This window comes from Condylura cristata, unplaced genomic scaffold, assembly GCF_000260355.1.
Source record: "Condylura cristata isolate star-nosed mole 26May11 unplaced genomic scaffold, ConCri1.0 scaffold00021, whole genome shotgun sequence".
Lineage (NCBI taxonomy): Eukaryota > Metazoa > Chordata > Mammalia > Eulipotyphla > Talpidae > Condylura > Condylura cristata.
Window position 1 is genome coordinate 27,895,279 of NW_004567122.1, and position 23,774 is coordinate 27,919,052.

General features: G+C 40.0%; 1 protein-coding gene across 3 annotated transcripts in view; it reads right to left on the minus strand.

Annotated features, from left to right (window-relative positions):
* The window catches only part of KLHL3 (kelch-like family member 3), a 106,408-nt gene extending 83,046 nt beyond the window's left edge, over window positions 1–23,362 (minus strand). Inside the window, exons 1-2 of one of the 3 annotated variants that reach the window (XM_004686755.2) lie at window positions 22,903–23,362; window positions 11,199–11,318 (exon numbers count right to left, since the gene is read on the minus strand). In XM_004686755.2, coding sequence (XP_004686812.1) covers window positions 11,199–11,318; window positions 22,903–22,958 — 176 coding nt within the window. In that variant the 5' untranslated portion in view covers window positions 22,959–23,362. Of the gene's footprint in view, window positions 1–11,198; window positions 11,319–19,250; window positions 19,337–22,902 lie in introns of those variants that run through there. The other 2 variants (XM_012727966.1, XM_012727967.1) reach the window with 2 other exon arrangements.
* Between the last annotated feature and the right edge of the window lie 412 nt (window positions 23,363–23,774).

Genomic DNA, 23,774 nt, shown 5'->3' on the forward strand with positions numbered 1-23,774 from the left:
GCCTGGAGACATAAATCATGGGGACAAATGTGACTGTAGATGCCACCTGAGAACAGTGTAAATGTTTGTTTCTTTTTTTAATTTGGAAAAAAAGACTTATTATAAATATGTGTTCCCAACATGACCAGATTCATAGTGGACATTTTCACTTCTAATAAAGATATGATTTTAGGGAGCAAATGGAGCTGCCACTATTATTTAAATATAACGATATATATTTTTTTGTAACCAACCTTTTAATAAAGAAGTGTTGACTCAGAAAAGTTGAGCAAGTTTCAGAGCCAAGTACTAAACAAACAAATGTCAGAGAGGAATATATTGCACAAACTCAGAGGAGATGACAATTTATACAACTATGGGAAAGAAGTAATAGGGAATGAGGACCAAAGATAAAGGGAAATCCAATTAAGTCAATAAATGAGAGAGGTTCTACTGGGTGGGTAAGATAACCTCAAAAACAAAGAAAATCTAATATGCAAAAGTAGCTAAGAGAAACCAGCCAACATTGTGCTAAGCTTTCCCTGAGGTGGGGAAGTCTGTCTGCACACGCAGGCACCTCTATGTGTCCACTCAGCATGGAAGAGGACAGCCGAAGTCCCAAAACACCACATGGCTCACAACCATTCTGTTTCTATTGCCCAGTGACCCTATGAGATCTTTTTCTCCTGACCCACCACACTACTCCAAATGACACCTTGAGAAGAGAAAAGTAGGATTATACACGTTGTGATTTGTCGAGAAGTACAGTTCAGCTATAAGGAGGGAAAGAACCGGCAAAAAGTGATGTGAATGCAGACAATGAGATGAGGAAAATCAAAAGATGCCGTCTCTAAGAAGTCAAGTGAATAGCAACCTACAAGTGATAAGAAATGATCAACTGTATCAAATACTGCAAAATAAGGTAAGAGGTGGGTGACTAGCCAGCGAGACAATGAAATAAAGCAAAGAATAATAATAATAATAATAAAAGGCATCCAAATTGGAAGGAAGGAAAAAATACTATATTCATAGATGACATGATCTTCTTTGTAGGAAGTCCTAAGGAAGCTACTAAAAAACGACTAAAACAAGTAAGTGCATTTAAGAAGACTACAGAATACAAGAGGAACAAAATTCAATGTAATTTCTATACAGCTGCAACAGAATAACCCAGAAATAATATTAGAAAAACTCCATTTACAATAACAGCAAAAAGAGTTAACAAAATAAGTGCAGAACCTATAAAATAAAGAAATTATTATATAGGTTGAAAGAAATTAAGGAAGAATTAAATAAATGGAAAGATTTCCAGTATTCATGGAGTGGATGAACAAGATGGCAACACTCCCTCAAACTTTTCTACAGAGTCTACATAATTCCTATCAAACTCCCAGCTGACTTTTTGCAGAAATTAACAAATTGAAGCTAAAATTCACATAGAAGTGGATGGCACCTACAGTGGCCAAAGCAACCTTAAAAATTAACAAAGTTGGAGGACTCACAGTTCCCAGTTTTGAAACTTATTACAAGCTAAAGACAGTATAGTAATAGCACAAGGATTGACAAATAGACCAAAAGAACAGAAGTGAATATCTAGAAACAAACCTTCACATTTTCAATTAACTGATTATTGACAAGGGTGCCAAGACCATTCAACTGGGAAAGAATAGCTTTTTTCATTAATGGTGCTGCAACAACTGGATATTCACATGCAAAAGAATAAAGCTGTATCATTCACCATGTATCATTCACAAAACTTAACTCAGAAGGAATCAATGGCCTAAATGTAAGAGCTAGCACTATAAAACTCCTAGAAGAAAATAGGCGGTCAATCTTCAGGCTTTGAGTAAAGCAATGGTTTATCGCATACAATATCAAAAGCACACACACAAAATAAAGGTGAAAAAAATCTAAGTAAACTTCAAAACTCATAAATTTTATGCTTCAAAGGACACCAGTGGGTGATGGTAGGATGGGGTCAGACACCAGCAGAGCACCAGGAAAGAAAAAATACAGCCCATAGAACACAAGAAAAATTTTGTGAATCATATATCTAATAAGAGGTTTGTACTAGAAGCAACAAAAATAAATGCTTACAATGCCATAATACACATAGAATCCAATTTAAAAATGGGCAAAGGATCTGAATAAACATTTCTCTAGTAAGGTATGTAAGTGATCAGAGAACACTTGAAAAGATGCGCAACATCACTAGTCATCAGAGAAAAGCAAATCAAAGCCACAAGGAGATACCACCTCATGCACAGGCAGGTAGCTGTAATAAAAAACACAGATAGCAAGTGCTGGTAAGAATACGGACAAACTGGAAGCTCCATGTCCTACTGACAGAAGTGTGAAATGGTAGCACTATTTTACAAAACATTATAACTGTTCCTCAAAAGTTTAAAATAGAGTTCTCATATAACCTAGCAGTGTCACTCCTAGGTAGATGCCCAGAGAAATAAAAATATACATCCATATAAGACCTGTACATGAGTATTCATAACACTATCATTCATAATAGCCAAAAGTTAAGTTATAGCCAATGTGGCATAATGAGTGAAATATTATTCCACAATAAAAAGGAATGAAATACTGAGGTTCCGCAGCATGGATGGACCTTGAAAATGTAATGCTAAGCGAAAGGCAATTATGAATGACCACATATGGCATGATTCCAAGAGAGGCAAATCTACAGAGACAGAAAGTAGATTTGTGGCTGCCGAAGGCTTGGGGTTGGCGAGTGGGAGATGGGTGGAGGGGCTAGGAAGAGAACGGACATTACTACTAGAGTATATGGGTGAAAATATTCTAAAGTTGATCGCTAGCTACATAAATGTGATTATGCTGAAAGCCATTATATCGCACAAAGCTACACAAAAAGAAAAAATGAACTATTATGGTTCATTGCTAGCAATAAAGGCATAGTAGAAGAACATCAAAAAAATGAAAAAGATGAGACAAGAACTGTTTGTAATTGTGAATTAAGAGCTCAAAACTGTCAGGATGTGATAGAAAAGTATCTCTTCACTTTAGGGGGTGCTATTCCAAAAAGAACCATGTCCCTACTTCCTGACTAGATGGCAAGCCAGGAGCCAAACACCCATTAGGACTCTGCTGCTGAGAAACAGATGCTGGGTTAGCCAGAACAGAGCACTAAAGTGCAGAAAAAAAGAAAGGATGGGTGGTTACCATGCCAACAGTTCTTCTCTACCATGAAGGTAAAATGAATAGAAAACTCCTGAATCATGTGATTCATAAATTGCAAGAAGCATGTGTGCTTGAACTAAAATAGCTTAAAATTGAGGAAATGTGAAACCAATGTAAGAAATAACCTCATTTTCCTGGAATATCATGTAGCATTTCATCAACTGAATCCCTTGATGGTAAAATGGTTCATCCAGGCCTTCATCAAAGTGTGACTCTCTCTAGTTCCCAACTAAATTCACCCAGCTCAATAAAATATTATTCAGGCCCCCTTTCTCTTCCTGCCTCCAAAATGTAAATACCCTATCCATTTAAATACCTTAGAATTTAATACAATCTTGGATATCACTAGAATTCAAGCTTCATTGTGAAGTCAAGACTTTTATTCTTTTATCGACTGCCATATTCTATCACTGAGCACATGCTTAGCTTATGATCTTCATCATCATCACAGCAAACACTTAGAGGATGTTCACTAGGTTCCAGAGCCTCATAACAAGATCCAAGGAATAGGTATTATTGTTATGATACAGCTGTTGAAGTCAGCAAACGTACTTCAAGGAATTAATTCTACAGAAATAATAATGAATATGCACAAGTATTTAACAGAAGTAATATATGTGCTATTATCATTGTAAGCATTTTACTCATTAATCCTCTCAACAAGCTAGAAAGCCTAAACTATTATTAACTTCAATTTATGATTCACACAAGTGATGTCAGGGTCACACAACTAGTAAGTACTGGAGCCAAAATTTAAAACAAGGCTACTATAGGCATAACATATATACACAAGGAGATCTGTTAAGGAATTGCCACTCTAGATGTCATAGCAGATGGTTATGATAGAAGCTGAAAATTTCCACAGTCAGCTCTCTGCAACTGGGGAACCAGGAAAGCCAGTGGTGTAATTACATCTGGGTCTTAAGCCCTAAAAATGAGAGTTGTTGTTTTAAGTCCTAGAGGACCCAAGAACCAGGAGGAACACTAGACAAGAAACTGGTCCAGTTTAAAAGACAGAGGGAATTCACTCTTCCTCCCTCTTTTTATTCTACTCAAACTCTTAGCAGGTTGGATGAAGCCAATCTATATAGCTGAAAGTCTTTTCTCAGCTACAGATTCAGATGCTAATATCTTCTAGAGAAACCTTCACAGACATACCCAGAAATAATTTTTAAACATTTATTTTTATGTATATATGCATACAAGAACTGAAGTCTAGGCCAGAGGTAGGGAGGGGGATGGGAAGTGAAAGAATTCACAGGAGATAAAAGTGGGGAGCAGAACAGGCAGGCTGACTGAACGAAATTCACCGCTGAGGGGAGTAGCAGGTGAGACAGGAGAGGTCTGCTGCACCATGTAAGTCAGCTCCCTGGCAGGGAATTGAACCCATGCCCTCATGCCATAATGATTGACAATGGCTTGAGAGTGTTGACACTTTAATCCCTGCACCACCAGGGAGGCCCAGAGAAATAATTTTTTGCCAACTACTGGGCATCTCTTACCCCAGTTAAGCTGACACATAAAATTAAGCACTGTCTCTGATGTGTACACACACACACACACTCCTCCTTATATATGTCATGTATTGTATATATGTGATATATATTATATGTGTATATGTATGTATATCATGAGATTTATATATATTATTATATACATATGTATGTATATATACACACACACACACACACACACACACACACACACACACACCCATTGGTGAGAGAAAGTCAATTCCTTAAGTAAATCTCTATTGGTTCTGTTTTTCACTAAAACATTGTTCTCTCAAATTTCAGCAAAGGACCAGTGTTTTCCAACACAAGTTTCATAAAATACTCAGTCTATACACAACAGCCACAGAGGGTTCTAAAGTCTAATATAGGACACCCTCAGACAAATTTTCTATGGGTGTTTTCAAGCTTTTACTATATCTGTGTGTTATGAATCTTGCTGGGAGTACAGCATTCTTACATAGCAATTTTTAAAGCCATTTGGGTACAAAACTCCTTGTCCCACAGAGTATCATGAGGAAACTAGTATTCCTCAGAACAGACTTTGGCAAATGCCTATTTATACAATAGAAGAACAAGACTGTTGGAGATGCAAACCTGGTAATCTCTGTAAAAAGCAACAAGAACATAGAAGAATGACTTTTTAAAATTTATTTAAGAAAAAGGACACCCTCCCTGGTGGTTCGGCAGGTTAAAGCAAAGCACTAAGAAGCTAAAGCCACTTCAGCATGAGTTTGATCCCTGCCACATGGCACGGCAGACCTTTCCTGACCGGATCCCTGCCACATGGCATGGCAGACCTTTCCTGCTCCCCTCAGCAGTGTACTTGTTAGTAGGCCTGTTCTGCTCCCCGCTCTGTCTCTGGTGAATCCTCTCCCCAACCTGCACATCTACCCCAGTTCTCTATGCATAAATAAATAAATCTTTAAAAAAATTTTTTTTAATTTATTTAAGAAAAAATGAAAAAGAAAAAGAAGAGAAGATGCTAGTAATGGTAAGTGGAAGGGGGCAGTGCGAATTCTGTCTAGATCTATCCCTTGAGCTCTCCCTTTCAGTAGTTATTGGCATTTGCTACGCTAGCAAAAAAAGGTCTGGTAAGAGAACTCTGGATTAATTTCCCCCTCTCCCCACCCACAGCTTTACTGAGATATCACTGACATATAAAGCTCCATAAGTTTAAGACATACCACGTGTTGTTTAAGATGGGACATATCAGGAGAAATTCACCATGAAGTGACTTTGTGGTGCAAACATCATAGGCTGTAATTACACAAACCTAGTGGATGTAGCCCACTACATACTTAGGCTGAATGATGTGGCCTATTGTTTTATATGAAGTCTATTGTTCATCAACACATCATTAAGTTACCAAACTGTGAAAATATTACCACAATAATGTTCATTAACATACCCACCATCTCACATAGCTTCTGTTAATTTTTTTTTTTTTTTGTAGTAAGGTCTACTCTCTCACAAAAGTATACAACAGAGTAATGGTAACTAATTGTACCAACATAACATGTACATTAAATCCCAAGAACCTGCTCATTTAATAACTGGAAACGTGTACCTTTTAACAAAAATCTCTTTTGGTTAAACTTGTATCTTTTAACTCAAAATCTCTCCAAATCTACACCAACCCACTATCAATCTAATCTGTTCTTTTGGGTTTGGCTTTTTCAGATTTCACACAAAGTGCAATTATAAGATAGTTGTCTTTTTCTGTCTGACTTATTTCACTTTCCACAATGCCCTCCAGATTCATCCACGTTGTCAAAAATGGCAGGATTTCTTTTTTTATTGAGGGATAGTATACCATGTTTGCATGCATCACATTTTCTTTGTCCATTCCTCCATCAATGGACACACGGGTTGCTTCCATGTCTGGGCTATTGTGACTAATGCCGCAGAGACATGGGGTGCAGAATGCCATTTCGCAGTGATTTCATTTTCTTTGGCTATACTCCCAGGAAATAGCATTGCTGAATTATATGTAGTAGATAAATTTTTAATTTTTTGAGGAAACACCATACCATTTTCCATAATGACATCACCAATTTACAATACTACTACTACTACGAAAACTACTAATAGTCCTTTTCTCCACATCCTCTTCAGTACTGGTTTTTGCTTGTCTTTTTGAGAACAGCCATTCTAATAGGTGTGAGGTACTATCTCACTGTGGTTTTTATTTCCACCTCCCTGATAATCACTGCTATTGTGCCCTTGCATGTTCTTGTTGTCATTTGTGTATCTTCTTTGGGGGGCAGGGGGGGCGTGGGGAGAAATGTCTATTCGGGTCCTTTATTCGTTAATTGTTTTTTTTTTCCTCCTATTCAGTTTTATGAATTTCTTACATATTTTAATATTAACCCCCTATCAGATATATGGAATGTCAATGTTTTCCCTGAATCCACTGGTTGAATTTTCAACTCGCTGCTGATCTCTTTGCCATGCAGAAGCTTTTTCGTTTGTCACCCCACTTGTTTTTTCTGCTTTCACTGCCTATATTTTTGGTGTCATCTCAAAACAGTCGTTGCCAATACCATGACAAGCCGATGTTTTCCTGTTTTCTCCTAGGAGTTTTACAGCTTCAGGTCTTATACTTAAATTTTAATGCATTTTAAGTTAATTTTTGTGAGTGATATTAAAGACAGGTGTCTATTTTCATTCTTTTGCATGTGAAAATTCAGTTTGCCCAACACCTCCTAGTAAAGAGTTTATCTTTTCTCCACTGAGTATTCCTGACGCCCTTGTCAAATATTAGTTGACTATATGTGCGTGGGCTTACTGCTGGGCTCTCTGTCCCATTGGTCTACGGGCCTCTCCCATAGTGTTTGGTTCCTGTAGTTTTGTAGTATTACTTGAAATCAAAATGTTGATGCCTCCAGTTTCATTCTCTTATAAGACTGTTTAGGCTACTCAGGGGTCTTTTGTGGTTCCATACAGATTTTAAGTTTTTTTTTTCTATTTCTGTGAAAAGTATCATTGGAATCTTGACAGAGATCATATTAAATGTATAGACATCTTTGGGTGGTATGGGCATTTTAACAACAGTAATTCTTCTGAGTCATGAACACAGGATATCTTTCCATTTATTGTGTCTTCTTCAAACTTTTCCATCAGTGTGTTATTGTTTTAGTGTACAGATCTTTTACCTCTTAGGTTAAATTTGTTCCCAAGTATATTATTTTTGCTGCTGTCATAAATGGGTTTATTTTCTTGAACTATATTTCATATCGTTTATTAGTGTATAGAGGTGTACATGATTTTTGTATACTGATTTCTGTATTCTGCAACTTTACCAAATAATTTCAGTAATTCAATAGTTTATTGGTGATATTTTTGTAGTTTCCTATATGTAGGACCATGTTATTTGCACCAGAGATAATTTTACTTCTTCCTTTCTGGAATTTGGATTAGGCCTGCAAGTACTATGTTCAATAGAAATGGTGAGAGTGGCCATCCTTTATCTAAAAAAAAAAAAAAATTTACTTTTATTTATTTAAGCACATAGAAACTGTGTTGCAGGTCAAGGTGCGGGGGTGAGAGGATTCACTAGAGACAGAGTGGGGAGCAGAACAATGAAATACACTGCTGAGGGGAGCAGTGGACATGAGACAGGAGATATATGCTGTGCCCTGTGGGTATATGTGGCTGGCAATAGCCTGATAGCTCTGGGAGACTTTAACCCCTGCACCACCAGAGAGGCCCTCTCCTTATTTTGTTCCAGATAATCTCAGGGAAAAATTTTTAATCTTTCACTATAAGTATAATATTGAATGTATTATTAGATTTGTCCTATGTGACCTTTAGTATGTTATAGTATGTTCCTTCTTACCCCACTTGAGTTTTTTTAATCAAGAATGAATGTTAAATTTTGTGTAGTACTTCTTGTGCATCTACTCAGATGGTCATATGATTTTTATCTTCACTTTATTAATGTGGTGTACCATATTTATAGATTTGCCTGTTTTTAACCTTCCTTGCATCCCAGGGATAAATCCCACTTGATCCTTATATATGGTCTTTTAATGTGCTGATGAAGCTGGTTAGTAGTACTTTATTGGGAATTTTTGCATTAATATTCATCAAGCATCAATATTCATCGAGCACACTAGTCTACAGTTTTCTTTTAGTATCCTTATCTGGCACTGGTTTCAGGGTGATGCTGTCCTTGTAAAATGAATTTGGAAGTGCTCTCTCCTATTTAATGTATTTGGAAAGTTTAAGAAGACCTGCCATTAGCTCTTCTTTAACTATTTGGTTGAATTTACCAGTAAAAATTGTGGTGTTAGGTCTTTCTCTGCTATGAGATTTTCAATTACTGCTCCAACTTCCTTAACCATTAGTGGTTTATTTGGATTTTCTATTTCTTCATGATTCTGTCTTTGTAAGTTAAATATTTTTTTTTAAAGATTTATTTATTTGTGCATACAGAACTGGGGTACAGGCCAGAGGCTCAGGGGCGGTGAGAGGCTTCACCAGAGACAGAGTGGGGAACAGAACAGGCAGATCAACGAAGTACACTGCTGAGGGGAGCAGCGGGCGGGTCAGGAGAAGTCTGCCACGCCATGTGGTCTCCTCCGGGGCAGGCAGGAATCGAACTCATGCGGAAGCGGCTTTAGATTCTCAGTACTGTGCTTTAACCCACTGCGCCACCAGGGAGGGCCGTAAGTTAAATATTTTAAGGAATGTAATAATTTCTTCTAGATTATCCAATTTATTGGTATGTAATTGTTCAAAGTAATCTCTTATGATCTTTTGGTTCTCCATTGTATTATTTAATATGCCTCTGTTCATTTACAATTTTATTTAACTCACTCAATTTTTTTCTTGGCTATTCTAGCTAAAAATCAGCTCTTTCACTGATTTTTTTATGTTGCCTTCCTTGTCTTTATTTTATTTACCTCTGCTCTAATCTTTATTATTTCCTTCCTTCTTCTAAATCTGGACTTAGTTTGTCCTTTTTCTATTACTTCAGGTGTAAAGTTATGCTGCTTATTTAGAGAATGAGGGTCTCAAATAAGATAATGGACACAAGCCATACTCAAGAGAACTAAATGAAGAACTGTTGTGTCTAGGGAGCACAACACAAATTCTTCAATGACAGCTATGGACAGATAATCCAGGAAATCTGGCAGGAGACCTACCAAAAAAAAAAATTGAGCAGTAAATCATAAGAAAAATTTAACTAATTAAACTTAGTTTCTAATGCCAAAGACTATATCTAACAAGAGAGAAATGAGGAAGCATACACAGAATCAGCAAGAACTTTTGTTTTAAAGCAGGTCAGTTCCCCAGCTCAATATATATTTCTTCACCTGTATTGCTTTTACAGATGTCATATTTTTCCTACCTAGAAGATTCTTCCCTAACCCAACACCTTTCACCTAACTTTCACTTGTGCTTCAAAATTCAGTTCAAGTATATACCCTATAGGAACATTCGCCCAAGTTGCCTCTGTAACATTTTTAAGTAACCAATAATTATTATAAAGCTGCCATTTGGCAGGCATCTGTTATTTTCCTCCTTCATAACATCTTTGAACTACAGAAAGTTCACTTTCACTGACTTATTTATATTTCTTACTTTGTATCCCTACCTACTATCCCAGAGTTTAACCAATGTCTCCAGGCATCTCTGGTGAGTGACTCTAAGCACCTATGAAGTATAAAGAGCTAGTGATCAAATGACTCAAAAATGCTGTACCCATAAAAGATTCAGAAGCCGCTGCCCTCAGGGAGCTCATAAAATACAGACAAAAGAGATAAATAATTACAGCTCACAATGGAATGACATATGTGGTAAATAATAGCACAAGCAAAGGAAGCTTCTGAGTATTCTGGTGAGGAAGAGATTGTGTGCACAGCCTTTGTTCAAAAAATAGGTGTTCAGCACCCTGACCTCTCTGGCAACAAACTAATCAAACATCACATTAGCTTTACAAACAGCCTGCACACCCCTCACCATTAGCTCAGAGATGTGTATAATTTCATTTCAGTTTTTTCTTCACAGACTTAAGTTGCATTTATGAAGCCAAGTACTCTTCCATTCAGTGGCTGATTTGACAAGCTAAGTTGAGACTAAGGAATGAGAAAGGGAAGTCAAAGGAAAGTGTGTGGCATCCAAAGTCTTTCATCTGCAATTGTGTGTAGGTGTTGCAATCATTCTATTGTTGGTCTTCAAGCAGCTGGTTTGGTTCAAAATCAAGTTTATGAACAGAAATGCTATACCCATAAAGGGTTTTCCCCCTGTGACTAAGCACTAAAATGGTAAGTACTAAAAAAAAAAAAAAAAAAAAAAGTAAAGAGAGATTTGTGAAAGTCATTCTGTCTTGACCAGTGTTTGAAAAGGGAAGCCAAGTGCTTGTCTGAGAGTGGGTGGGGGAAAATGAGAATTCATTAGGTGGTGGTGTTCTGACTTCTGTTTCAGTCCCTGATGACGCTCACCCAGCAAGTTTCTTCCGAAAGGGCACAGGCAAAATAGGAAAAGTACCTCCGCAGTTCATTCATAACTTTGAACGCCTTCCCCATGTGGGCAGGGTTGACAGTGATGGTCCTCTGGTTCTTCTCATCATCTCCAGCCTGTATCAGGGGCTGGGGGCTCGGTTTGATGCTGTGAACAGGAAAGCAGTGGGAGGAGAAGGAGAGGATCACATGTTGGTAAACCCATTTATCCAACTGCACAAATCCATGCATCTGCCCACCCACCAGGGGCATCTGTCAGTCTGTTTTCTTCAACAGAGACACAGTAGGAAAGGAAATGCATTGGCTCAAGCATTTCTGCACTATCTTACAGTGCAAAGTGTATTCATCTGATAGAAGCTAATTCCCAGCTCAGCTTCTTCCACCACCACTAATGTGACTTTGTGGGAGATCTCCATCCTCCAACCCCTCTCTCTCTGAATGGGGGGATGGGAGCAGGGAGGAGATGGAACACCATACCATTTAATTCACAGGATGTTTGCTCCTTCAACAAACATTTTAATGAGACTACTCTGTGCCAGGCACTGTATTTAAACTAAAAAGGACAATAATAAACAAGTGTTAGCGGATGCTCTTACAGAGCATAGACTTAAATGGAAAAGAATGCTGAGTAAACCTTTAAACACTGTTTCGTAAGTATTACTATTAAATAGGAATTAGAGAGGATGGGCAACTATCCAAGTAGGCAGGTTGAGGGAAAACTTCCTAGAACCTAAAGAAGAGCAAACATGTTAAGAAAGAGCAGGAAATAGCCAGGTAAAAGGAAAAATGGTGAATATTCTGGCAACAAAAACAATATATGCAAAGACATGGAGAAAAAGAGTCAAGGTGTTCAAAGTACTGGAAGTTTAGTAAAACCAGAGGAGATAATGAAGAAAATTGGCTAGAAGACTCAGTAATCCTGTAAGTGTTTACATATAAGCAAAGCTATGAAGTTTGGGTTACATTCTGATATTTAAACCCTCATTTTGATAGGATGCTGACTTTTACATCACAATGTGAAACGGGCGTCTAATTTTTTCCCCATAAGTTCTACTTATTGAACACTCCTTATTTCCCACTCATGTGCCATGCCACTTTAGGTCACATATGAAAGATCCAAATAAAAAATGATCTATTTCTGGACTCTAATCTCACCATTGGTCAGTTCATCTCTGTCCCAGGACCACAGCATTACAGTAGCTTTGTAATGACGCCTGACATCTGAAGGGCAAGTGCCCAATCCCATTATTATGCTTCAGACGTGTCTTGGCAATTCTGATTTCTTTACTCTCTCATACAATTTTTTCCCCTCTCATACAAATTTTAATATCAGGTTGTCAAGTTCCAAGGAGGATTCTGATGAATCTCATCAGATTTTGATAGAAACTGCATTAAATTTATAGATCAATATGGTTAAAACCAACACCTTTCTGGATATTATGGCTTCTGGCCATGAACATATATAATATCTCTCCTTTTATTTCGATCTTCTTTAATGTTGCTTAAATTTAGATGTTTTTCTGAATAAAAGTCTTATTCAATTCATTAAGTCATTTAAAATTTTCATTGCTATATCATAGTATCTTTTTAAAATTATACTTTCTGATTGCTTAATTTTTAAAAATTGATCTTATATTTAGCTGCCTTACCAAATGTTCCCATTATTTGTATTTGTCTAATAGTTCAATTAGATATACTATTTTAAAAAATCATATTACCAACATATAAGGCCAGTTGTTTTTTTTTTCTTTCTTTCCCATTTCTTAAGCCTCTAACTTCACTTTTGAAATAAATTTTGCACTGGCCAGGATGGTCATAATGTTGAACAGAAAGATGCTCCTCCTCCTCCTCCTATCTTGTCACCTTCCTTATTAGAAAGAAGGATTTTTGTAGATACCCAAAATAAAATAAGGGAAATTCCCTTTTGTTTTATTGAATTTTTAATCATAAACTTATGCTGAATTTTACCAAACACTTTTGTAAATCTAATGAGATGATCAGATGGAATTTTCGCTTTATTTTTTTAAAAATTTAGATATTTAAGCATACAAAAACTGAGGTACACACCAGAAGAGCAAGGGTGAAAGCATTCACCAGAGACAGAGCGAGGAGCAGAACAGCTGAATCCACTGAAACACAGTACAGAGGGAAGCAGAGGGTAAGACAGGAGAGGTCCACTGTGCCGTGTGAGTCACCTGCAAAGCTGGGGATTGAACTGTGCTGAGGTGGCTGTGGATAGCTCCTTAGTGCTGCACTTCAACCCCTGTGTCACCAAGGAGGCCATGGATTATTCTCTTTAATCTTTTGATGTGATTAAGTGATGCAAAGTATTTTTTCATACTAAATGATACCTACATTCCTGGGATGTCTAGGAACTAAAAAGCAGTGCACACATATTCAATATAAATGATGTCTTTGAATGGTAGAGAACCAGGAAGAGAAAATATAATTTGGAATTGATTAGGTAACTACTGAAGTTTTCTAACAGGAAACTAACAAGATTAGAGCTCATAAAAGGCCAGTGGACAAGCATTATTAATTTCACTTCACATATGTGGAACAGAGAGATGCAGATGAAATGAAGCCATTCTGGAAGCACCTCCATTGTCATCAGCCCCCCTTGTTGCACTGTTCTTTGTGCTTTCCAGCTATCCAAAATAGTCAAATGATGATGTGTTCCTGCTAAAACAATGTGCTTACCACAGGTCTCATATATTGCCTATTACCAGAGAGTGAAACTCAACAAAATGCAATTCACACTAAAGCTTTCTGAAAAAGAAAAAATAAATATGTGACTTAAAAGCCACAGGCCATCTGGTTTCCCAGTTCCATTCATCGTCTTTTCCATCCTGGATGCAGGGGCAAGACGTGACATCAGAAGGAACAAAAGTTCTCTTTCTACTCTTTCACTGCTCCTCTGTGAAAACATGGGGTCTCTGGAGTAGATTCTGGATCCCCGGTTATGGAAGACAAACATAAAAACTTCTTCAGTTGTTTACTACTTCCAAGGAGCAACAAGTTAAAGGAGGTTCCAAGGGCTCAGAGAAGCTAAGAATCTTGTCACACAAATAACAGAGATGGGACCTCAGTTCATCATTCTTTGACTTGAACCCCAAGCTATTTCCAACATACCCTTTATCCTCCAGCAGTATATTTACAGCAGTATATATGGACATATATGCACACATACGCCCATGTATTCCTCAGCCTGGGATCACACGCTCAGGCACAGGACCCACCATATTCCTCCACCATTTCTAGGACCCACCATTCCTTCCACTAAACCTTTCTCCTTCTACTCTTATCATATCTTAATGGGCTAGTCCCCAACAGACAGAACACCCATCAAGACCCAACCCTCGGTATGCTCAGTTTTGGATACCAGATAAAGCTCAGGGACCCCTCCCCTTCTGAAATGTGAAACACAGGCACATTCTTCCCATTCTCCTGTCCAAGTCCAAGACCACACTTTTTACCCTATCAGCTAAAATCATACACACACAGAGTACACATTCTCTAGACACAATCAGTCACAGTTGTTTTCTACTGAAAAACATTTACCATTAAGTGCTCCTACTCTAAGTACTAAGTCATTGATTTCTCCAAGAGCAAAGATTCCAGTTTTAACTCACCTTTAAGCCTTTGCCCCTCTTAAAACCACACCAAACTTCAAAAACTCTCAATTGCCCAACTCAGGAGGTTCAGCCTCCAGGGCTTCATGATGTGGCAAGAGGTATGAAGCCTACTGAACTCTCTTCATAGGTGACATTAATATATTTATGTTCTGTCCATCACACCTGAAACTCTCGATACTTTAACATTCAAGTTGAGTCATATTTAAGATTCAAATGGGTCACTAAGAATAGATGTGGTGAGAAAGTATGGGTCAAACAGAATCCTTATTCTTTCCCAGAGAACTAATACAGAAACTCACAACATATCCAAAATGAATGCCCCTCACCCTCCCTCAAGCCTACTCTTCTTTCTGTTTACTCTACCTTAGGGTTAAACCAACCACCTATTCATCTCTTCATGGCAGAAACTAGGATCCCACCATTAAGATCTTCTTACCTCTCTCACAACCTTCATACACAACCACAAGTCCTAACAATCCTATGTCCTCTACTATCTCTCCACCTGTTCCTATTTCATGATCTCTGCTACCACATCCTCAGTCTAGGCTATCATGAACTTTACCCTAGATGACTGATAACCTTCTCCGGCTCCAGGATGACCTTTATAGAATGTCAGTGTGTGCTAGGCATGTTTTTTGGGAACCTTTCACTGGTCCTCGACACATTCAGGAAAATAATCTCAGAAATCCAGCTTGGCATTCAGAATCCCATCATTGCCTTAAAGACCTGTTACTGTAGTACTGACTTACAACTGCCTAAATACACTAGACTCCTTTGCCCTATCCCCACCCAGCTTGTTCCTACCAATCCTTCAAGCTTCTTGTTGGAAGTCTTCCCTACCATCCTCCACTAGGTTAACTTTCTTTCTTCTGCATTCCCACAGTAACCTGTGCTTCCCTACATAAAATACTGTAATTAGCTCATCTCTTCTCCCCTACATAGTGTGTGCTGGCTTGGGGGCCTCCCTAGTGGTGCAAGGGTTTATTAAAGCGCAGCTCTATGAAGCTATCCACAGCCACTGCAGCATGAATTCAATCCTCCACAGAGAGGTGACCCACATGGCGCAGCAGACCTCTCCTGTCTTGTCCGTTGCTCTTCTCAGCAGTGTATTTCAGTCAACCCTCCTGTTCTGCTCCATGCTCAGTCTCTGGTGAATCCTCTCACCACCACCCCACACCCCATAAAAAGTACTCCAGTTCTTTTTATGTATAAATAAAAAAATCTTAAAAAAAAAAAAAGTTGGAGACCTGGCTTGTAACACTTGCTAATTTCCATGGTGTTAAGTCCTCCTACCGTGGCAGATTCAATCTACTAATGTGTTATCATTCAAATACTGATGGAGCTGGGAAGCGGTGTGCAGTAGCACACTGTTAAACCACTGCATAATATTTCTACTATAGAAATACACCAAACATTAGCTAAAAAGCACCAGTAACAGTAAAATAATTAGGAAATAACAAGCTCTGAGTATTACATTTGTTTTTAATATAACTTATCGGTAAAGTATATAATTTAATTCTTGGAAAGAATTATGACTTAATAAATGACTCACAAAATCTTGAAAAATTTAACAAGCAACTCTTGCAGGTAGATGAGTGCTGGCTCCAGCACACCACTGCTCTAGACTTTGAATTCCATGAGAACCAGGACAGTGTTGTTTCCCTCAGTATTGTTGGCCTGTTACACATGATAGTGCTCAACAGAAGACTGCTGAGTAGAACAAACAGATGGGTGAGGAGAGGATATAAAACTACTGAGCAGTATGTCTATTCTAATTTCCCACCATTAATATAGTTTTGGCTTTGTTTCTCTCAACTTTCTGTCTTTTCTCCCCCACTGGGGAGCCATTATAGGTGACATAGAATTAGGAAGAAAAGGGGAGAGAGAAAGCCAGCAGTGACTAAAGAAGAGAGAAGAAAGGAAGATTAGTTGTTGTTTACTATGTCAGTTCTTAGGCTCTTTCTTCTGCTAAGGAACATTCAAGCCATAAATGGAAAGAAAAGGACACTAGAAAGCATGAGAGCAAAGCAAGGGCCAGGAAAGCCTGTGAACACAGCAGGTGTGCAGTGCTTAGGGATCTGGCAAAGGACTAGCTCCTGGGCAGCCTGCGTGTGACAGAGAAATGGGTAGGAGAAATGGAAAATTCAGCTGAAGGTGAGGAACTGGGTCCCCTCTGAAAATCCTCAAGAAATGCAAGAAAATGTGGGTAGCAAGAGCTGATCCTGGGCCACACACATAGAGCCTATCATGTTTATATTCAAGCCACATCTGCAATAGAATAAAGAGAAGCAAAGTCACCTAAAAGTGGCAAAACAACTCCAAGTTGGTGTATGACTATGGCAAATGAATTAAAACAACAAACAAGAAAGGGAAGCCAATAAAACAAGAACCAGACAGAGGAAGTCCTTGAACCACCTCATCCCATGCTATCTAGGAAAGAAGATCTTTTAATCCTCAACCCTAGTCATTTGGTTCAGTCTCAGGTCAGACTGAAGCCTGTAAATTCCTAAGTGTGGTAATGCCATGTCTAGCTTGCTATGCAGCCTTTTGATCAACTTGGCCTACGCTGTGGTTCTCCTTCAGAAAGCAAGAAAATGGTAGCGGGCTCTGAGGAACATCTTGTTGGGAATAGTTGTCTCGGCAAATTAATAAACGGACACTCTGACTGTTGTACTTCAGTTCTCACGATGAGTTCATCAGCAAAATTAAATCTCCAGGTCTGGGCAGCAATGAGATAGGCCTCTGAATAAACCAAAGACCAAGCATGTATCCCAATCCTGAAGTTCAAGGACAAATGACAAGCTTAGAATTTGACTTCTGCATTAATGAAGGCCATGGTACTTGAAGATGTCCAGGCAGCAGGATTCAGGACTTGATAGCACAGTTCTGTCATCAAGAAACACTGTCTATACACGGGTTGTTAGAAGCCCACGTTGTTCACTTTCCGTGATGCCAGCTCAGTTCACAGTATCAGGCTGATTCCTAGCAATAGCGACATGGACTCATGGAAAACATGCATCAGTGACCCTGCGCCTGGGTAATGCTTAATAACGCTACATTCACTGAAAGTAGAACAAATGTTAAAGTACTTTGCCTCCACTATCACATTTTATCTTCAGAACAACCCTTGAAGGTAGGTACTATTATCTCCTGAGGCACTGAGATAAGATTTATCCAAAAGTCCTACCCCACTACAAAATGAAGAAATGACACACAACTCCAATCCACTCTGACTCCGGGGCCTATGATCACAATAGCAATGTCCAATTAGGGTCATGTCCACAATCCATCAGGGCGAGGAGTGCTCAGTCTTTACATGTCCCACTCTCTGAGCTTCTTCGCTGTGTGATAAAACTAGGCCAAATGGAAGTGACTGCCTGCCCAGGACCTGTGACCGAGCACTTCTTTCCTCCCATGGTTGTAGGAAGCTGCAGTGTATATGGCCGTCAATAGTAACAACTACTGAACGTGGAATTTTCACACAAGCCCATCATGATTTATCAAGGCTGGCCAGAGGCTACTGCTATTCCTATAATGCTTCCCTTCCTGAGCTAAACAAGCTCAGAAATAGGTATATTACTCATCACATTCCTAAGAGCCCAGTTCACAGACTGCTTCCTTCAAAATCAAGGAGGAAATTTCTCCAGTAGGCAGTGTAAAAATGCAAATGTAAGAGAAACACATGCGTTCTAACAGATAGAATAAATGAAGACTAAAAGAGAAGCACATCCTTGTTATGTGGCTTTTTGGAAATCAGGCTTATATTTGGGTTGAAGAGGAGTGCTGAGTTCTTCCATGTGTGTGGTTTTGATAAAAACTACAAAAGACTTCCATAGTTAAAAAGAAAAAAACAGCCAAGTTATGCTGAGGGTGGGAAATTACTGTCTTTTTAAATTATAAAGTGCTAACAAAATTTTAATTTGTGAACTACTAAATCTAATGGGGGGAAAATCTAATCACCAAGCATGTTCAAACAATTCTTTACGTGGTTTATTAAGGCTTTTCTATTTGTAACCCTGTTTTTGGTTTCATCTAGAAATTGGGGATGGAAATTAGGTCAGTTCAATGATGGAAAATTTCATCAAACAAATCACTTACTTTCAAAAACTCACTCTAAAATGTAATTATCCAGATCTGTCTAACACTCTAAAGCCTAGTAGGCAAAATCCTAAAAAACCAAATCTGGGTGTGGAGAAATCAAGAGATTTCTTTCACTGACTTTGTTTTTTTTTGTGGTCGTAAACCTTACTTCGCCAAAAAGTATTTCCAAAATGGAAAATTTGGTTTCAATTATCATGGTTGAAATGAACATCTGCTTCAGGCAGCAGTACTGCCCAAAAATTTCTACAAAAGTTTCTACCCATGACTTCAAGGGACAGGAAAAGACTCAGCAACATACCCATGGTTGAGAAAAAAAGATCAGGGTCCTCAACAATTGCTCTTACCTGGGTCTTGCCAGTATTTTACCTGGCATTGCAATACTCAGCATTCAGAGCATCAACTTTCTAAGGCTTTCTTCAACTTTCTTCTCAGAACACAGGATCTGTTTCTGGATCAAGAGCGAAAAAAATCAGCTCCTTCCAGTTCTGAAGCCCCCCAAGGTCCAAGGATGAGGCATTCTTCCTCTGATGGCTGCTGGCACAAGTCCACGGTATAAGTGGAGGGCACATGATACCCCTCTCAAACATAGGTATTTCCATGTTCTAACAAAGAAAAACCACCACAATTTTAAGAAAAATGAAAAACAACATCTCCTTTCAATGATGCTTCTTCCAAAAATTGTAGTTTCCTGTCAATCTTGTTGTTATACCAAAGAACCTATTCCTTTGCAAAAGAGAAGATCAGCCATCTTACTCCGGCTGAATGAGCCACAGAGGGAGAGGGCAAACAGCATCAGAAGGTCCCATAGTGAGTGGGAGAATGTGGGAAATACAGCAAAAGTGAGTGCAAACTCACAGGCTCTTCTTGAGATTGTGGCCTGGACAAAAGTGTGTCTAACTCATGGTCCTACACCACTAGAGCACCCAGATGCCTGGAGTACCTATTAAAAGGAGGAATAAGGTAGGTCTTGGTGAAAACCCTGTAGAGGAAGTGCCAAGCCCTATGTGGTATCTCACTAAGAGAAATAATTTAGGGTAGAGCAAAACAATAGCCTGGTAAATTCTCTAATTTTCTCAGGGAAATGGTCCCACATAGGAAGGTCCTAAAAGAAGCCTTGATTCATATCCCAGCACAAGTCACTGGAAACAACAGGGCATAGTATAAACACCAATGATACCATTTACAGAGTACTTCCTCTGTGCCAGAAAAACTCTCCTCAGTGCTTTATTCATATTGCCTTTTTCAGTCTTCACAACAACTCTTATGAGGTATACACGGTTATTACTCCCTTTTGAAAAGAAAAATTGGTTCTGAAAAATATGTAACAAACTCAAGGACACACAGTTTGTGAAGTAAACTCACTGCAAGGTTTATGTTATTCTAAAACCCACAATTTCAATTAACAGCCTTTCAATATAGAAGTTCTTTTCATACCCTCATGGCAAAGAAGGAAATTTTTTCATTAGAAATCTCTAGGCTGAAAATTTTTTAAGCTTAAAAACAGCCCCCAATCAAGTTTCAGCAGGTTCAGTGTGGACAGAATAAGCACCAAATACAGGATCCCTCCAGTCTCTGGAGGTTTGACATGTGATCCCAGGCCAGTGGCCCTGGGTTTCCCAGGGTACTTGTAAAACAAGTCTATTGCTCCCCTGTCTTCCCCCTACCTCAAAGCATTCCACGGAGTCAATAACCCATGCTGAGATAGTAAGGCCGATATCTAAGGATGAACCTATTGGCCAAAGGTTTCAGTCTCCTCCCTCACCAACTTTCTTTTCAGTTACCAAAGCTTCCCACAAAAGTAATCAGTTCATCAGCCATTACCCAGCACCTACTGGGTACGCAGGCACATATTCAGTAGCCAATGAGGAACATTCACAGGAACAAGGCATCATCCTTGCCCTTGAATACCTGCCTTCAAGTTTGATGATTTGTACGCTATTTGAATCAAAAGTACAAAAAAGGTCTGATAGGCAAGCCTATTATTCAGCTTATCCAGCTATAAGATACAAACTATAGAAGTACCAAAATTCAGAATCCAGGACTAGGAAAGCTGAGGTTTCTAAGACTATTTTAAAGTAGCCCTGATAGCTGAGTAAATTTTGGAAAGGAGGAAGGAAAATGTATCCCAGGCAAAAGGAACTCTGAGACTGAAGGCTCTAGGGTTAGGGGGGGTCACCACCCTGGACTGGGTGATCACAAGGGGCCAATAATTCTACTGGTTGGAAGTATGAGGAGCGATGGCAATGGGCACTGGAGCCAGATATCAGTAGACTTCAACGCTTGGCATGATACGCTGGGCTTGGACTGGGAACAAAAGGTAGTAAGCTGGGAGACCTGATGAATGTTTAGAAGCTGCTCAGGGTGGATTTCTTACCTACTCTGACTCCATTAGGAAAAAATAAAATCGTAAGGGAAAAAAATTCAGGTGTAAAGCCCAAGACGCCAAGCATCCTAGCTGAAAGACACCAGACAGTAGTCTGGTGAACAAAGGGACAGGGACTTACTACAATTCTCAACACTACAATAGGAACACATTAGGAGCCTCAAAATACTTAGCTAGCAATCCTTTGATCAGCTGCTGCTAGTTTCACACAGATCTTTCAGGCTCAAGATGCCTCAGGACAAGCAAAAAGCCTGGCCCCGAATCTCTTGCCCTTCTCTAGCTACCAGACTAATATGAGACAACCAGGACACCTCCCACCTCTGCCCAGAGCCTGGGAGACAGGCCTTCAGGTGCTCTGTTACCTGGAAGGCCACAAGGAGGCCACCACCACGCTCCTGTTGGAAAGAGCACCAGGGTGAGGCCGCACCAACAGCACCCTCAATCCACAAAGCCCCAACTTGTCCTATGAGAGTCATAAGTCCCTCAGGGCCTCTTCAGACAAGAGGACACCCAACAATCACACCAGTTGTAACAAGGGCTAGAGGAGTTTAATGGCATCATTCTCCTGCACGAGATGCAATCCATACAAAGTACTTATAGGGGTACTCTCCCCAGAACATTGACTTAGAGGAACCTGTTAGCACCGAACCAGTCATTTACCATCTTCACCCTCTTCCTGTAGTGCACCCCTCCCTGCCATCTTCTGACCTCAAGGAAAATGGCAAACCTTATTCTCTACCACTTGCAGACCCACAGAATAAAGAGGCAGACATAGCATGGAGGGGATATTCTATCACATAGAGGAATGACCCACCACTGCACTGCACTTGGCACCTCTGTGATGTAGGAATCAGCTCCTCAGATAATAGTTTAAATTTTATCTACATGTGCCAGTCAGGAAATACCTTCTGATTTGTGAGATCCAGCTGAGCAGAAGTATTTAAAATCCTTTTTGTGGATTCTTAGTTCCTAAGAAACCCCTGATAGAAAGGGCAAGCACACACCTTCCAGAATCATTCATAAACTTTCCATGCAAGTGGAAGTCAGTGCAGAGACAGTGTCATCGGAATGGGTTTGTCTCCGTCTCACTTGCTGTGTATAATAAGGTGCTTGTGTACATACGCGTGCGCACACACACACACTTTGGGAAAGACATCAGCATGGCATACTTGCTTAAGGTTGGAGCACTTGGGTGTGAAAATACAAGCTCTCGATGCCAGGACGGTCCTTTTCTGACATCAGAAAGCCCCTACCAAAGAAAAAGCACCCCGGGGATAGTAGCCAGGAAAGGGAAACGCCTCCTTGAAAAAGCCTGAGAACGACAATCGTGATTCAGCCCAAGCTGAAACTATTCCCGAACACCAGCCAGGAAATCCCTCCTTTCAGGGTGCTCAACTGCCCAGCAAATCCAGACCTGCTTTTAAGCCAGCCGTCTCAGGAGAAAGGGATTCCCCACTCTGACGGCCACAGGGCTGGTCTTTATCCAGCCGGCGGCCAGGTCTTCTGACCCTGCCTAGCCAACGCAAACACAAAACAGGCGAGCACCCTTTCACGTACACACACACACACACACACACGCACACAGAAGACAATACACACTTGAACGTAATTACCTTTCACCCTCCATTGTGCGAGGCCCGGCCGAGTTGGTAGCCGCAGAGCTGTGCATTCACCCTGAGATCCGAGCTCCGTCCGGGAGCCAACCAGCGGGAGATCTGATCAGCAACAGTGATTCAGCATGGCTGCAAACGAAGCCTCCTCCCTCTGGATCCTCCTTCCCCTGACTTACTCCCGGCAGCTTCTACCGCAGCACCAGCAGCAGCAGCAGAGCAGCAGCAGCAGAAAATGTCTTACCCAGAGCTCCCTGCAGCCCTTTCAGCTGCTAAAAGCAGCAACCCACTTGCTCCCCCTCCCCCGCAGGCATGCTGCTCGTCGTCTCCTAGGAACAGCGGCGGCTCCAGCGACCCAAGTGCAGAGCCACCTTTCCAGCTGCCTCCACATCTGCTCGGGCATCCCCAGCCCGGCCACTCGCCCACCCCAAGGACCCTTGTTTCCTTTGCCCAGACTGCAAAGGCTCGGGCGGTTCCTCACCAGCCCAAGAAATACTGACCCCCCGCCGCTTCCCTGCCCCCATAAGCGCTAGGTCTGTCAGCCTAGTCAGACTGCTGGAATGAGGAGGCCCCTCTGTGGCTTGCAGTGGAGTTTATCCACCTGGGGAAATTGACTTGTAGGTCAAGGCTCATGTTCTAATTTCTCTTCCCCAGATCTACAGTTGTCCTGAAAGCGTGATAGAGAGAAGAGGGAAAACAGCAATAGATCTAAGGAAATCGGTAAGAAATTAGGAAAAGGAAACTGGCAGAAACGCCTGAAACTGAAACAGACCGTATTTTACTGCAAGGGTCAAAGTCTATTGTAATAAAGCCTTCACAATGAATACTGCATATATATATATATATATATATATATATATTTCCGTAGGTCAGAG